General features: G+C 49.7%; 1 protein-coding gene and 1 long non-coding RNA gene across 2 annotated transcripts in view; one reads left to right on the forward strand and one right to left on the reverse strand.

The window, feature by feature from the left end:
* The first annotated feature begins 9,166 nt into the window (after positions 1 to 9,166).
* The window catches only part of GTF2E2 (general transcription factor IIE subunit 2), a 49,055-nt gene continuing 41,112 nt past the window's right edge, over positions 9,167 to 17,109 (forward strand). The window contains exons 1-2 of the mRNA XM_038758923.1: positions 9,167 to 9,235; positions 13,497 to 13,663. Coding sequence (XP_038614851.1) covers positions 13,501 to 13,663 — 163 coding nt within the window. The 5' untranslated portion in view covers positions 9,167 to 9,235; positions 13,497 to 13,500. The remainder of the gene's footprint in view (positions 9,236 to 13,496; positions 13,664 to 17,109) is intronic.
* On the reverse strand, positions 13,468 to 17,001 carry LOC119939145. Its single transcript, XR_005454648.1, has 2 exons — positions 16,969 to 17,001; positions 13,468 to 16,166 (listed from the first exon to the last, which is right to left on the reverse strand). It is a non-coding gene; the product is annotated as an uncharacterized LOC119939145 (long non-coding RNA).

A 17,109-nucleotide genomic window follows, 5' to 3' on the forward strand; every position in this document is an offset into this window, starting at 1 on the left:
AGCCAACCAACAGCAGAACAAAGGACGTATCCCTCCCTCCTATCTCCCTCCATTTGAAGGACCTTTAAGCATTTCAGCAAATCTCCCAGTTCTCTGGAAAGAGGGGTGAAGAACTCTCCTGTTTTACAGCAGTAGGTGCTGTGGTCAAAGCCCCTCTCAGATTCCATTCCTCTGCCTTTGTGACCACCAGCCATTGTGGCCCAAGAGCCGACCACTGGGCCAGTAAATCCCAGTGCTCAAAGGGGCAGCTGGACGGTGCCAGAGCTCGAGCAGGTGCCCTATTATTCACATCCTGCCCAATTAGCTGGGGGACACTAGGCAGCCCCCTCCCCAAGCCTTTCGGGGATGTCCACAGCCCTGGTCCTGCCCTGCAGGCACACTGCTCCCTGACTCAACTTCTCCAAAAGAGTGGATTTCTTCTCAATCAATCAACCAGTCAATCACTCCAAGCAGCTTAATTTGGGGGTCCCAGATGCCAAGGGAGGAGACGGGGAAGAAGGTGGGAATTCATCTTCAGCCACTTCATCCTGTGGTATTTATTGAGTGTTTACTGTGTGCAGAGAGCACCGTACTAAATGCTTGGGAAGGTACACCATAACAGAGTTGGTAGACACATTCCCTGCCCATAATGAGATTACATTACAGTCTAGAGGGAGCTTACTGCTTAGAGGGGCGTCTTCTCCCATCCCTGCCTTTAGAGAAGCAGTGTGGCTCAGTGGAAGGAGCCCGGGCTTTGGAGTCAGAGGTCATGTATTCAAATTCCGGCTTTGCCAATTGTCAGCTGTGTGACTTTGGGCAAGTCACTTAACTTCTCTGTGCCTCAGTTACCTCATCTGGAAAATGGGGATTATGACTGTGAGCCCCCCGTGTGACAACTTGATCACCTTGTAACCTCCCCAGATCTTAGAACAGTGCTTTGCACATAGTAAGCACTTAGTAAATGCTATTATTATTATTATTATTGTATCTTTGGCCTAAGCCTGGAGTTGGGTACTTCCAGCCCATATCTTAGATCTTCGTGCTTGTCTCTCTCGTTAGACTGGAAGTTCTGGAAGATTCTCCCAGGGAACTGTCCCCCACCCCCTGTGCCCAGTATTGGCTGACACCCTCCCACACTGCCTTTCCAGGCAGGACGGGTGGGACCCACCATTTCACCTACCGTGGCAGCTCTGAATGGGCCTGGTGCAGGAAAGAGACCGATGGTCCAGGTTTGGGCGACGGGATGTCAGCTTGGGCTCGGAATTGTTTGATGTGCACTTGGCTTTGTTCCCTGGAAGTCAGCTGGGGGTCAGGTAAACTCAGTTCACATGGCCGAAGGGTGCGGCTTGTGCCCAGACCCAGTGGTACCGGTAATTGCCGCACTGGAGTCCATCTGCCCTCTGGAGCCTCTGGGCTCCCCGAGTCCGAGGGATTCAAGGAGACCCCTTTCAGGGGGTCTGACGTTTGGCACACAGCTTGTCCGTTGTCTCGGTGGGACTTCCTCTCGAAGACATGGTCCCCAGACTGCCTGTCTCTGCTCAACCCAGCCCACAGATAGGGGCTGATGGCATTAGCAGGGTTGAGAAACAAGAGACAGAAGGGATCTGGGCAGAGGGCTGAGGAACTGGATAGAGGGTGTGGGAAAAGAAGGGTAGGGACAGCAGAGTATGGACATGGGACAAGAAGAGCGGGAGGAATGGAGAAGGAGCCTGTAGGTGAAATGGTGGGTCCCACCCGTCCTGCCTGGAAAGGTAGCGTGGGCGGGCGTCAGCCAATACTGGGCACAGGACACCGCAGTGGGTGTGGGGGACAGTTCCCTGGGCGAAACTTCCAGAACTTCCAGTTTAACGAGAGAGACAAGCACGGAAATCTAAGATATGGGCTGGAAGTACCCGACTCCAGGGAGTGGGCAATGAGCATGGGACAAGAAGAAGCAGGGGGGCCACAGAGTGAGCATGGGTCAAGAAGAGCAGGGGGTGCGGAGAGGGAGCATAGGAAGAGAAGAACGGGGGCGTGGGTAGAAGAACAGTGAGTGTGGGGCCCCACCATTCCGTCCGCTATGGCAGCGCTGACACCCCCGCTTCCACCGCTCCCCTGTCCATAACTGGACTATCACGGTTCAGTTCATGAGCTACGTGCTGATGCAAGCAATATCTTCCTAAGGGAAAGGAGTGCTCTGCCCTGCTTTATCCTGGAGGGACAAGGCGGGGCGTGTAGGTGGGTATGAGGGCATGGCTGTCTGTCTGACGACAGGGAGGCCCCATCGATGGCTTTGGGTGAAGCCAAAGGGGCCGATGAGGAACCAAAACAGCCTCCGGTGTTGATTCCAAGAAAGCGTCCAGCCTGGAAAGACCAAACTGGCCAGGAAGCCAGGCCAACTGGGGTCTCAACCTGTTCTTCAAGTGTGGCACACTGTTCAACCTCTTCATAAATGTCTCTGGGCCTCAGTTTCCCCATCTGGAGCCTAGAGACACTAACGAGAAGCTGCGTGGCCCAGTGGGATAGAGCACAGGTCTTGGGCGTCAGAAGAGCCTGCTCCACCACTTGTCTGTTGTGTGACTGTGGGCAAGTCACTTCGCTTCTCTGTGCCTCAGGTTCCTCATCTGTAAAATGGAAAGTAAGACAGTGAACCCCATGTGGTACAGGTATTGTGTCCAACCTGATTTTTCTTGTATCTACCCCAGTGCTTAGAGCAGTGCTTGATGCATAGTAAGCATTTCACAAATACCATTATTATTATTATTTTAGGGAAGCAGCGTGGCTCAGTTGAAAGAGCCCGGGCTTTGGAGCCGGAGGTCATGGGTTCAAATCCCAGCTCTGCCACTTGTCAGCTGTGTGACTTTAGGCAAGTCACTTCACTTCTCTGTGCCTCAGCTCCCTCATCTGTAAAATGGGGATTAATGATAATAATAATAATAATACTGTTAAGACCGTTAGCCCCCTCTGGGATAACCTGATCACCTTGTAACCTCTCCGGCACTTAGAACAGTGCTTTGCACATAGCAAGCGCTTTATAAATGCCATCATTATTAATTATTATTATTATTATTATCTCATTGATTCACTCAGTGAATGCTGTGGTAAAGGAGGTCAATTTGTAATATTTACTGAGTGCTTACCATAATGGATTCACTCAGTGAATGCTGTGGTAAAGGAGATCAATTTGTAATATTTACTGAGTGCTTACCGTAAGCCCTCCCGACTGACAGTGACTATGTCTAATTCTCACCTGTGTATTCTTTTCCAGAACTTAGTACAGGGCTCTGCACCCAGTGAACACTTAATACATACTATTGCTTTGTGAGCAGGGCTCTGTACTAAGCACGTGAGAGCATACTAAGCATGGAGAAGCAGCGTGGCTCAGTGGAAAGAGCCCGGGCTTTGGAGTCAGAGGTCATGGGTTCAATCAATCAATCGTATTTATTGAGCGCTTACTGTGTGCAGAGCACTGTACTAAGGGCTTGGGAAGTCCAAGTTGGCAACATATAGAGACAATCCCTACCCAACAGTGGGCTCACAGTCTAAAAGGGGGAGACAGAGAACAAAACCAAACATACTAACAAAATAAAATAAATAGAATAGATATGTACAAGTAAAATAAATAAATAATGCTGGCTCCACCAATTTTCAGCTGTGTGACTTTGGGCAAGTCCACTTCTCTGGGCCTCAGTTACCTCATCTGGAAAATGGGGATTAAGACTGTGAGCCTCCCGTGGGACAACCTGATCACCTTGTAACCTCTCCAGCACTTAGAACAGTGCTTTGCACATAGTGAGTGCTTAACAAATACCGTCATCATCACCAATCATCATCATTCGAGAGAGTTAGTAGGCACAATCCGTGACCTCAAGGACTTTACAATCTAGGGGTGGCTCACTGTGGGCAGGGAAGTGTCTGCCAACTCCGTCGTCCTGTACTCTCCCAAGCACTTAGTACAGTGATCCAAACATAGTAAGCACTCAGTAAATACCACTGATGATGGTAGCATCAGATCCCGGTATTCTGCTCTGTGGAGAAGGCAGTGCTTAACACCATCATCATCATCAATCATATTTATTGAGCGCTTACTGTGTGCAGAGCACTGCACTAAGCGCTTGGGAAGTACAAGTTGGCAACATATAGAGACAGTCCCTACCCAACAGTGGGCTCACAGTCTAAAAGGGGGAGACAGAGAACAAACAGTATTAACAGTATTGTCAGTGATAGTCCTTGTCAGTTCTTCTAGTGATTGTCAGTGATTGTCAGTTCTTCTAGACTGTGAGCACACCTTTGGGTAGGGACCGTCTCTATATGTTGCCAACTTGTACTTCCCAAGCGCTTAGTCCAGTGCTCTGCACACAGTAAGCGCTCAATAAATACGATTGAATGAATGATAGCACTTTCTGATGAGGAATCTTCTATTTAGGCATATTCTGCTTATGACTTTTTAGAGAAGCCATCACGGAAGATGTTGTATTTGAAAAGCCTGAATGTCCGCATAAGCTGTAACAGTGGCGCCTGCCTGTGATAAGAACTACTCTGCTCTTGTACGTTTGCTCTCATTTTCCCCGAGGGTAATTTTGAACCTGAACTCTCACGGGCACAGAGCACCACCTTCTGGGCATTCCAATTAATGGCGATGATTTCCCTTATTTGGGCAGACCTCCTCCTAATAATAATAATAATAATAGTATTTGTTAAGCGCTTACTATGTGTGAAGCACTGTTCTAAGCGCTGGGGGGGATACAAGGTGATCAGGTTGTCCCACGTGGGACCATTTGACAGATGAGGTCACTAGGCAGAGAAGTTGAGTGACTTGCCCAAAGTCACACAGCTGACAAGTGGCGGAGTCTGGATTAGAACCCATGACCTCTGACTCCCAAGCCCCTGCTCTTTCCACTGAGCCACACTGCTTCTCTTTTTTCTCTAAAACAATAATAATGAAATAGTACTCACGGTATTTGTTAAGCACTTACTATGTGGTAAGCACTGTACTAAGCACTGGGGGTAGATCCAGTGTGCCTCGATCTCGTCTATCTCGCCGCCGACCCCTCACCCGTGTCCTGCCTCTGGCCTGGAAAGCCCTCCCTCCTCAAATCCGACAATTACTTGCCCCCTTTTGAAGCCTTATTGAAGGGATAGCTCCTTCAAGGGGCCTTCCCTGAATAAGTCCCCCTTTCCTCTTCTCCCACTCCCTTCTGCATCACCCTGACTTGCTCCCTGCGTTCACCCCCCATCCCAGGCCCACAGCACTTATGTACATATCTGTACTTTATATTAACATCTGTCTCCACTTCCCGACTGTAAGATCGTTATGGGCAGGGAATGTGTCTGTTTATTGTTGCATTGTACTCTGTCAAGCACTTAGTACAGTGCTCTGCACACGGTAAGTGCTCAATAAATACATTTGAATGAATGAATGAATCCAAGGTCATCGGTTAGGGCGTAGTCCCTGGCCCACATGGGGCTCACATTCCAAGGAGAATGGCTGCTGAATCCCTGTTTTACAGATGAGGAATCTGAGGCCTAGATAAATCTGGTGACTTGTCAGAGGTCGCACGGCAGGCAAGCGAAGTCAATCAACCGTATTTATGGAGTGCTTACTGTGTGCAGAACACTGTACTAAGCCCTTGGGAGAGTAATACTATAACACATATTCACTGCCCACGGCAAGCATACGGTCTAGAGGAGTAAGAGTAGGCAGGCAGGAGTAGGGCTCAGGTCTCCAGACCCTTGGCCCCGTGCACTTTCCATGAGGCCCATCCTGCTACCCAGACCTCACGGCTGTCATGCAGCCTGTACTCGGTCCTGAGGGGCCAGATATGGGCCTCTTGGAAACCCAGGGGAGGGCTATTGAAAAAGCTTATGCTTTTCTTCTCACGGCTGTCGTGCAATCAATCAATCAATCATATTTATTGAGCGCTTACTGTGTGCAGCCTGTACTCTGTCCTGAGGGGCCTGATACGGGCCTCTTGGAAACCCAGGGGAGGGCTATTGAAAAAGCTTATGCTTTTCTTCTCATTTGCCACTGAGGGAGCAGTAAGTGGTGCAGGTTTTTACAGCCCCTTAAATGACAAAGAAGAAGAAAAGCACGTGCTTGAACAGCTCTCTCTCTCCAGTGATTCCACGGGGGGAGCAGGGGAGAGGACAGGGGAGAGGGGGAGGGAAAGAGAGAGAGAAAGAGAAAGAGAGAGAGAGAGAGAGAGAGAGAGAGAAAGAGAGAGAGAGAGAGAGAGAAAGAGAGAGAGATTCATTCATTCAATTGTATTTATTGAGCGCTTACTGTGTGCAGAGCACCGTACTAAGCACTTGGGAAGTACAAGTTGGCAACATATAGAGACGGTACCTACCCAACAGCAGGCTCACAGTCTAGAAGATACGACCGAATGAAGAATGAATGGATAATGACGTGTTTACTGTGTGACGAACCCTGTACTAAGCGCGGGGATACAGACCAGATAGATCAGGTCAGACAGTCCCTGTCGATCCACATGAGGCCCGCATTTGAAGTAAGAGGGGAAAAAGCGGTATCATCCCCATTTTACAGATGAGGAAACTGAGGGCTGGAAAAGCCAAGTGCCTCGCCCAAGGTCACCTGGCAGGCATAGAGAGGGAGGGAGGGAGGGAATCAATCAATCAATCAGTCGTATTTATTGAGCACTTACTGTGTGCAGAGCACTGTACTAAGCGCTTGGGAAGTCCAAGTTGGCAACATCTAGAGACAGTCCCTACCCAACAGTGGGCTCACAGTCTAAAAGGGGGAGACAGAGAACAATCAATCAATCAATCGTATTTATTGAGCACTTACTGTGTGCAGAGCACTGTACTAAGCGCTTGGGAAGTACAAGTTGGCAACATCTAGAGACAGTCCCTACCCAACAGTGGGCTCACAGTCTAAAAGGGGGAGACAGAGAACAATCAATCAATCAATCGTATTTATTGAGCACTTACTGTGTGCAGAGCACTGTACTAAGCGCTTGGGAAGTACAAGTTGGCAACATATAGAGACAGTCCCTACCCAACAGTGGGCTCACAGTCTAAAAGACAGTCTAAAAAACAAAACCAAACATACTAACAAAATAAAATAAATAGAATGGATATGTACAAGTAAAATAAATAGAGTAATAAATATGTACAAACATATATACATGAAAGGCTCCTCTCCTCCGAGCGCCACCATAGATGCCCCTGCTTCCACTCCCACCCACTTAAGCGACCTTCCTTCTAGTGCCCCCCAACCTCCCTTCCCGGTCCGGTCCTGACTGACTACCCGCCCCCCCGGGACAAAGGCCCTTGTTATCTCCAAGTTACATTAACGACAACCTCATTCGCACCTACTCAGCCTTCCTGTCCCGCCATCGACCCCCGGCCCGCGTCCTCCCCGGGGCCAGGAATGCCCTCCTTCTGCCCATCCGCCAAGCTAGCTCTCTTCCTCCCTTCAAGGCCCTACTGAGAGCTCACCTCCTCCAGGAGGCCTTCCCAGACTGAGCCCCTTCCTTCCTCTCCCCCTCGTCCCCCCTCCATCCCCATCTTACCATCTTCCCTTCCCCACAGCACCTGTATATATGTGTAAATGTTTGTACATATTACTCTATTTATTTATTTTACTTGTACCTATCTATTCTATTTATTTTATTTTGTTAGTATGGTTGGTTTTGTTCTCTGTCTCCCCCTTCTAGACTGTGAAGCGGTCAATAAATACAATTGATTGAATGAATGAATGAATAGGGACTGTCTATATGTTGCCAGCTCTTCCCAAGCGCTTAGTTCAGTGCTCTGCACACAGTAAGCACTCAATAAATACGATTGATTGATTGACTGATTGATATACAGGTGCTGTGGGGAAGGGAAGGAGGTAGGACGGGGGGATGGAGAGAGGGACGAGGGAAGGAGGGAGAAGAGGGAAGGAGCAGGAAGGAAAGAAAGCGAGGGCCCCCAGAAGGCCTTCCCACACTGAGCCCCTTCCTTTCTCTCCCCCTCGTCCCCCTCTCCATCCCCCCATCTTACTGCCTTCCCTTTCCCACAGCACCTGTATATATGTATATATGTTTGTACATATTTATTACTCTATTTATTTATTTATCTTGTACCTATCTATTCTATTTATTTTATTTTGTTAGTATGTTTGATTTTGTTCTCTGTCTCCCCCTTCTAGACTGTGAGCCCACTGTTGGGTAGGGACCGTCTCTATATGTTGCCAATTTGTACTTCCCAAGCGCTTAGTGCAGTGCTCTGCACATAGTAAGTGCTCAATAAATACGATTGATTGATTGATTGATTGTTCTCGGTCTCCCCCTTTTAGACTGTGAGCCCACTGTTGGGTAGGGACTGTCTCTCTATGTTGCCAACTTGTACTTCCCAAGTGCTTAGTCCAGTGCTGTGCACACAGTGAGTGCTCAATAAATGATTGATTCCCTTCCCCACAGCACCTGTATATATGTTTGTGCGTATCTATTACTCTATTTATTTTACTTGTACCTATCTATTCTATTCATTTTATTTTGTTAGTATGTTTGGTTTTGTTCTCTGTCTCCCCCTTTTAGACTGTGAGCCCACTGGTGGGTAGGGACTGTCTCTCTACATGTTGCCAACTTGTACTTCCCAGGCGCTTAGTCCAGTGCTCTGCACACAGTAAGCGCTCAATAAATACGATTGATTGATTGAGGGAGAAGAGGGAAGGAGCGGGAAGGAAAGGAAGCGGGGAGGAGCGACGGGGAGAGAGGGCGTGAGGGAAGGGGGGAAGAGAGAGAGAGAGAGAGAGAGAGAGAGAGAGAGAGAGAGAGAGAGAGAGAGAGAGAGAGAGAGAGAGAGAGAGAGAGAGAGAGAGAGAGAGAGAGAGAGAGAGAGAGAGAGAGACAGAGAGAGAGAGAGAGAGAGAGAGAGAGAACGCGCTTGCGCGAGCGCTCGAGCCGCCCCAGCCTCGGGGGACGCAGTGACGTAAAAGGCGGCGCGGAGGCTGCTGGGAAGTGTCCCCGGAGCGGGAAACAGGGGGCGGGCGCGGAGGCTGCTGGGAAGTGTCCCCGGAGCCGGAAGCGGGAGCCCTCGGCGCGGAGGCTGCTGGGAAGTGTCCCCGGAGCAGAAAGCGGGGCGGGGCCCTCGGCGCGGAGGCTGCTGGGAAGTGTCCCCGGAGCGGGAAGCGGGGGGGCGGGGCGCTCGGCGCGGAGGCTGCTGGGAAGTGTCCCCGGAGCAGGAAGCGGGGGGCGGGGCCCTCGGCGCGGCGCGGTCCAGGCCCAGGCCCCCGGACCCCGGACCCCGAGACCCGGCGCCGTTGCTGGGGGTGAGTCCTCGGGGGGGGGGGGGGGGGGGGGGGAGGAGCAGAAGGAGGAGGGCACGGCACCGACTGGAGCGGACCCCGAGGAAGGGAATCAATCAGTCAATCAATCAATCAATCGTACTTATTGAGCGCTTACTGTGTGCAGAGCACTGCACTAATTGCTTATAATAATAATAATAGCATTTATTAAGCGCTTACTATGTACAAAGCACTGTGCTGAGTGCTGGGGAGGTTACAAGGTGATCGGGTTGCCCCCGGGGGGCTCACCGTCTTGATCCCCATTTTAATCAATCAATCAATCAATCGTATTTATTGAGCGCTTACTGTGTGCAGGAGCACTGGACTAAGCGCTTGGGAAGTCCAAGTTGGCAACATAGAGAGGCAGTCCCTACCCAACAGTGGGCTCACAGTCTAAAAGGGAACTTTTCCAGATGAGGGAACTGAGGCCCAGAGAAGTGAAGTGACTTGCCCGAAGTCACACAGCCGGCAGTTGGCGGAGCCGGGATTTGAACCCGTGACCTCGGACTCCAAAGCCCGGGCTTTTCCCACTGAGCCACGCTGCTTTCCTGGCCGCCTTGGGGGTCCTTTCTCCGCCCGAAGTTTGGGCCAACCTTCTCCGCGGGGACAGACCTGTGCCCGCCGCCGCCGGAGGCCTGGGTGGGCTCCCATCCCGGCCCCGCCACTTGTCTGCCGGGTGATTTGGGGAAAGTCACTTTACTTCTTTGGGCCTCAATCAATCAATCAATCAGTCGTACTTATTGAGCGCTTACTGTGTGCAGAGCACTGGACTAAGCGCTTGGGAAGTCCAAGTTGGCAACATAGAGAGACAGTCCTTACCCAACAGTGGGCAGCATGGCTCAGTGGAAAGAGCCCGGGCTTTGGAATTAGAGGTCATGGGTTCGAATTCCGGCTCCGCCACGTGTCTGCTGTGTGACATTGGGCAAGTCACTTAACTTCTCTGAGCCTCAGTTACCTCATCTGTAGAATAGGGGTGAAGACTGTGAGCCCCACGTGGGACAACCTGATCACCTTGTATCCCCCCAGCGCTTGGAACAGTGCTTTGCACATAGTAAGCGCTTAACAAATGCCATCATTATTATTATTACTTGGCAGGGTCAGGATTAGAACCCAGGTACTCTGACTCCATGCCTGTGCTCTTCTTACTAGGCAGCGCTGCTTCTTGCTACTTCTTAGTTACATGTTTTAGCCCTTTGTTTGGGTAGGGACCGTCTCTATATGTTGCCAACTTGTACTTCCCAAGCGCTTAGTACAGTGCTCTGCACACAGTAAGCGCTCAATAAATACGATTGAATGAATGAATGGCTCACAGTCTAGGGGGAGACAGAGAACAAAACCAAACATATTAACAAAATAAAATAAATAGAATAGATATGTTCCCTCCTCTGTAAAATGGGGATTAAGAGCAGGAGCCCAATGTGGGACGGGGACTGTGTCCAACCCAATTATCTTGTACCTACCCCAGCGCTTAGTACGGTGCCTGGCACATAGTGAACGTTTTAAAAATACCACAATTATGCGTTATTATTAATAACAATAAACTTGGCCCGCAAACTGGGGAGTGCCTCAGATCACCAAGGGGCTTCCCGAGCCAAGTGTGATCCTTGCAGGCAGGATCCCGGGCCCCGAATCCTAGAGCCTGCACACAGCACTGCATATCCGTACTTGGGATCAGCAGCGCAGGGCTAAGTGATGGTGGTAAGGAAATCAGGTCGGACACAGTCTCTGGCCCACACCGAGCTTCCCATATAGGAGGGAGAGAGAGAGAAAGAGAGAGAGAGCCCAGAGAGGTCGAGTGACACGCCCCACGTCACATAGGGTAGTGGTCGAACTAGGACCAGATCCTGGGTTTCCTCCCTTCCAGTCCTGTGCCGTGCCACTAGTTCACCCTCCTCACAGTCAGTCAATTAATCAGTTGCTTTGGTAGGATCTGGCCCGATACGTGGTTACATAAAGAATGATAATGGAGAACTGGAGGGACTTCTGGTCCATGCTGCACTTTTCCACCCATAGCCTGGAATTTAAGTGCCATCTCAGAGGCTAAAAGTCAGATATGTGCCATTAATAGGGGTCTGCTGTGAGTACTTGGGAGAGCCCAGTAGGGTTAGTGAATACGATCCCTGCCCAGAATCTTACAATCCAGTTAGGCAGATGTAAAAACTTACAAGTCGGAGGAAGTGTCTAATAGTAGGGTCAGAGTGCAAGGGGAAATAACAATTGTTAAGGTGGTTTAAGAATGCCGAGATGGTGTCGGTGGGAACGTGACCTAAGGAGAATACAAAATTAATCGGGAAAGGCCCTCTGGATGAGGAGAGATTTTGAAGATGGTCTTGAAGATGGGGGAGTTATGGTCTGGCAAGTATGAAGGGAAAGGAAGTTCCAGATTAGGTCGTGAGCTCCAAGTGGGACAGGGCCTGTTTCTGACCTGGTTAATCTTGTATCTACACCAGGGCTTAGAACAATGGTTGACACATACAAAGTGTTTAACAAATCCAAAAGTAATAATGGCCTAGTGGAAAGAACACAGAGGACCTGAGTTCTCATCCTGGCTGTGACCTTTGCCTGCTGTAGGACCATGAGCAAGGCGCTTAACTTATAATACTACTACTACTACTAATACTACTACTACTAATAATAATAGGCATTTATTAAGCACTGTGCAAAGCACTGTTTTCTGTGCCTCAGTTTCCTCATTCATAAAATAAGGATTCAATACCTGTTCTCCTTTCTCCTTAGACCGTAAGCCCTGTGTAGGATAGGGACTGTTTTGGTTCTGGTCTTCTAGACTGGAAGCACCTTGTGCACAGGGATCATGACTGCCAACTCCTTGTATTGTATTCTCCCAGACAGCACAGTGCTGTGCACATGGTAAGCACTCAATAAATATGATTGGCTGATGTTCTGTATCCAGCCCAGCACTTAGTAAGCACATAGTACATAGAAAGTGCTTAAGAAATATAACAATTACTATAAACATTCAGAAACCATCCCTGGCCCACAAGGACCTCACAGTCTAGGTGGGGGATTGCAGAACTGAGAAAAGAGAAATAAATTGTTCCCCTTCCCATTTAGGCTGTGAGCCCTGTTTGGGATAGGGACTCTTATCTGACCTGATGATCTTGAACATCAAGCACAGTGCTTGGCACAGAGTAAGCATTTAACAAATACCACAATTATTATTAGGCAATAAGCCACAGTCATTGAGAGTATTCAAAAGAGAAACATCAATAGCCAAGGGAGTTGATTAACAACCCTTGGTGGAGAGGGCAGTCCCGAAGTTCTTATCAATTCCAGGTGATTGGTAACCAGAGAGCAATGCTAAGTCAATACTAGAGACAGTTTCCCCATGGCAGTGCTCTTCATTCGAACTCTGTCCTGCCCTCCCAAGCCCTCATTACAGTGCCGTTTACACAGTAGAGGCTCAGTAAATACTACTGACTGAGCCCTATGTAATATCATAAAAGTTACTTTGAGAAGCAATGTGGCCTAGTGGGCTCTAATCCAGACTCCACCACTTGCCTGCTGGGTGGTTTTGGGCAAGTCACTTCATCATCATCATTATGAATCGCATTTATTGAGCGCTTACTGTGTGCAGAGCACTGTACTAAGCGCTTGGGAAGTACAAGTTGGCAACATATAGAGACAGTCCCTACCCAAGAGTGGGCTCACAGTCTAAAAGGGGGAGACAGAGAACAAAACCAAACATACTAACAAAATAAAATAAATAGAATAGATATGTACAAGTAAAATAAATAAATAGAGTAATAAATATATACAAGCATATATACATATATACAGGTGCTGTGGGGCAGGGAAGGAGGTAAGATGGGGGGATGGAGAGGGGGGCGAGGGGGAGAGGAAGGAAGGGGCTCAGTCTGGGAAGGCCTCCTGGTCACTTAAAGTCACTTAAATTCTCAATGCCTCAATTTCCTTATCTGTAAAATGGAGATTAAATACATGTTCTCCCTCCCTCTCAGACTGTCAGCCCCATGTGGGATAGGGACTGTGTCTGGCCAGATTACTTTGTATCTACCCCAGTGCTTGGCACCTGGTAGTGCTTCACAAACATCACAGTCATTATCATCATTATTACTATTATCTTGAGGGGCTTGGAGTTTCAGAATGCCAGGTACCATTACTCTGCAAAAGTCCTCCATCACTTTCAGTTCCCAAACCCCATAAAATGAATGTTAAAACATAAAATTTGTCAGCTGTTTTTCCTCCTTTTTGTTGTTTATTTTGACAGAACTATGGATCCAAGCTTGTTGAGAGAGCGGGAGCTATTCAAAAAGCGAGCCCTCTCCACTCCTGCTGTCGAAAAGCGTCCCGCCCCGTCTTCGGAGTCTTCTTCGGCCAAGAAGAAGAAAGCAAAGCTCGAGCAGGCGGGCGCGTCAGGCTCCAAGCAGAACTCGGGTCAGTGAAATGGCGGATTTTGGAACTTCCTAATTTGTATTTTTCAAGAAATGTCAGAGTAGTGAGCTGGAGGGGATCCAGGACCCTCTGGAGCTCAACCCCAGGGCTCACTGTGCGCAGCGGTATTCCAAGCGGATGTTGGCCAAGCCCTTAGTCGTCTCCTCGTTTGGTTTCTTTTCCTTGTCACTCGCTTCAGACTCTTCCCGTGCAGACTTTGAGAGGGTGCTGATGATCCTTGTCAAAGTGGCGACTTCGCGGGTTTGTGAGCACGCCATTTTAATAATGTTTAATGAAAAATATTTCTGTTCATTTTGGGCATGTCTGTGTTTAGAAAGGTTTACAGCCCCCTCACCCTGTAAATTAAATTAATTTGCAGAGTCTCTATCTCCTCCCCACTCTTCTTCCCCCTCCTCCTCCTTTCCAGCTGTTTCTTGAGTGTTCCTGTCTGCGCTCCCAAAATCCGACTGTTGTTCCTGGGCCTGACCTATCTCCTGTCATCCTTGAAAAATACCGGCTCCCACTTGCCTCCCCCGTCCCTGACCACCATCTTCCACTTCTCACTCTCCGGTGACTCCTTCTTCCCTGTACTGTCTAACACTGTCAAGTCGACCCGCTGTGCTGGATCACTCCCATCCCTTCTTCCTGCACCCTTCCTATCCAAACGGCTGCAGAGGTTTGTCCACATCCGCTGCCTTCACCTCTCCACTGGTTCTTATCCATGCTCTCTACAGTCAGGTTTTCAAACCTGTCACTGGGTTGAGATTGCCCTGTCCATGGACACCAATGCCTCATCGGAGCCAAAGCTCGGACTCCCCCCTCCGTCTTCATCCTCCTTGACCACGCTACCACCGTGGACATTGTGGGCCGGCCATTTTCTTCCCTCCTCTTTGAAATCCTTTCAGACCTTGGCTTTGCTTCAATCCGTCTCATTCCCATTGGCCAGTTCTCCTACCTCTCGTTGCCCACCCGGCTGAGTGTCCCACCAGGCTCTCTTGCGGGTCCTCTACTCCTTTCGCTCTGCCCTCACTGTCTCGGGGAACTCATCAGATCCCCCTGCTTAAACTACCGTCTCCTCACAGGTGACTCTCCAGCCCCGCTTCCCCATTGTACAATCCCTCATTTTTTCTCGCTTCTGAGACATTTCTCCATGGATGCCCTCTGATACCTCAAACTCAGTGTTTCCTATGTTGAGCTTCTCATCTTCCCTCTTGACGCCAGCCTCACTTTCCCGTCTTAAACACCACCATCTTCCATGTCTCAGAAGCCTGGGTTCTTCTGTCTTTCAGCCTTCACATTCAGTTAATAGCTAAATTTTCCAAATTCTTCCTCCCTAACATTTCATGTAGCTGTCCCTCCCTCCCCATCCTAAATGGTGTCCTCCTTGGTCCAAGCTCTCTTCATATCACTTTTTTCCCTCCCCCATCTGCCTCCTTGCCGGTCTGCCGCCTTCTGGCCTCTCCCGGCTCCGGTGCTGCCGCCACCACCGCAGCCACAACCACTGCCCAGATCCTCTTCCTGTGGTGTCACTCGGCCCCAGCCTCTCCGCTCCCCAAAGCCCACGCTTTGCCCCCGGGCCAAGCGGTGACTTCTGACCCCTGTCTCCACCAGCTGCTCTCCCAGTCTTCCATATTGGCCCTCTTTGCCCACTGCTCTGCCCTCAGCACTCCTCGCTCCCCTCACCTCGCTGTATTTGGCTCTCTGGCCTCCGACTGCTTGTTCACTGCTGTTCTGCCAGATCACAGCTCTCCTGTCTTCAAAGCGCCCCTCTAAAGGCTGTCCTCTCTCCCCACAAAATCCTTTCCTATCGCCTAACCCTAACGGACACTCCATTCCCTGGCTTATGAGTATTTTACTCCTCTCCTCCACTCTTGTTCCGTGTGTGGAATTTTGCTTTTGTTTTGGTCTGCACATCCAGTTACTTTCTGAGCTGCTCCCTCCAGAAGGGTTTGTACTGCTCCTGGCCTGATCCTTGTTATTCCTCCTGCCTTCCTTGTCTGAATTATTTTTGTGCTCCCAGAGGACAGAGACTGTGCTTTTGTGGGCGTTGTACTTTCCTGAGCACTTAGTACAGCACCTAGCACTTAGTGGTTGCTCAGTCGGTACTGTTGCTTGCTGGCTTGATTGATTTCAATGGGAAATTGACATTTCTCATAGACTTTGTTTATCTGTTGTTTCTCCCCACCCCCATTGTTTTTGGAGGACCAGAGTGTCATGATAAAGATAAATTAATTTCAGTTATGCAAATGGATCTTTTTTGGAAACTGGAAAAAATAATTCAGTATGTTTGACTGTCGTCCCTTCGATTGGAGTGCGTTCTAACTGCTTTTGAGGAGTTGCCTTTAGCATGCAGTCCTGCTTTGAGTTTCACCGGTGTCAGGAGGGACCCAATCTTACCGGACATCTGAGAATTCCCCAGGCAGTGAGTGTTCTGTTCTGCGGATGGATCCTCAGTGCCTTCGGCTGGGTCCAGTACTCTGGCTTTGGCTTCCCTGAGATTTCCACGCTGCCGGAGAAAGCACAGGATCCCACCATAAAGGGGCAGTTCTAGGGTTCAGCTCTGTTGAGTCACCTTTACATAATTTAACTTACGGCCTGGAACCCAAGGGTCAATCGTGAATAGCTGGCCGACTTGGACCCCGGAGCCCCAAGGTCAATCCCAAATAGCCAGCCGACTTGGGCCCCGGAGCCCCAGGGTCAGTCCCGAATAGCCAGCTGAGTTGGGCAATGGAGGCCTTCTGGGCCGTCGCCGGTCTCCGGCTCGGTGCCGCGCATCTTTGGCCGCCCGTGGGTTTGGTTTGTAAAAATTCTTATGTGGGCTTTGTTGCATCCACCGCCCTGGTGAGACCTCGCCGGGTGGGGATGACAGAGGGTGCCGGTGGCCCTGGGCCAACCACCGGCGTGTCAAGTCACGACGCCTAAGGATCAGCTGCCATTTACGGTGAGAAAGAGAGAGCCCACTATGAGCGATCTGAAACCTCTTTGCTAAATCTTGGGGTTGGGTTTGGGCGGGTTCAGCCTTGCTCGTTTGCCTCTCTTATGGGTCCTCGCTTATGGGTCCCCTGCATTGCGGGGCAGGCCTGGGCTTGTGAAGCAGGCCAAATGTGGAGACTTTTAGTCTTTTTTAGTGGGTCTCGGAAACCTCCTGTAATTCGTAACAGCCCATTTTGAAGCAAGACTTGCTCAGCCAACCAGCCAGTCAGTCGTATTTACTGAGCACTTGCTGTGTGCAGAGCACTGTACGAAGAACTTGGGAGAACACGGTATAACAATATAACGGACACATTCCAGACCCACAAGGAGCTTACCTTGTAGACAGGGAGACAGACATTAATATAACACGGCCTAGTGGATAGAGCACGGTTCTGGGAGTCTGAAGGTCATGGGTTCTAATCCCAGCTCTGCCAACTTGTCTGCTGTGGCCTTGGGCAAGTCACTTCACTTCTCTG

The sequence above is a fragment of the Tachyglossus aculeatus genome, chromosome 17 (genome assembly GCF_015852505.1).
Source record: "Tachyglossus aculeatus isolate mTacAcu1 chromosome 17, mTacAcu1.pri, whole genome shotgun sequence".
Taxonomy (NCBI): Eukaryota; Metazoa; Chordata; class Mammalia; order Monotremata; family Tachyglossidae; genus Tachyglossus; species Tachyglossus aculeatus.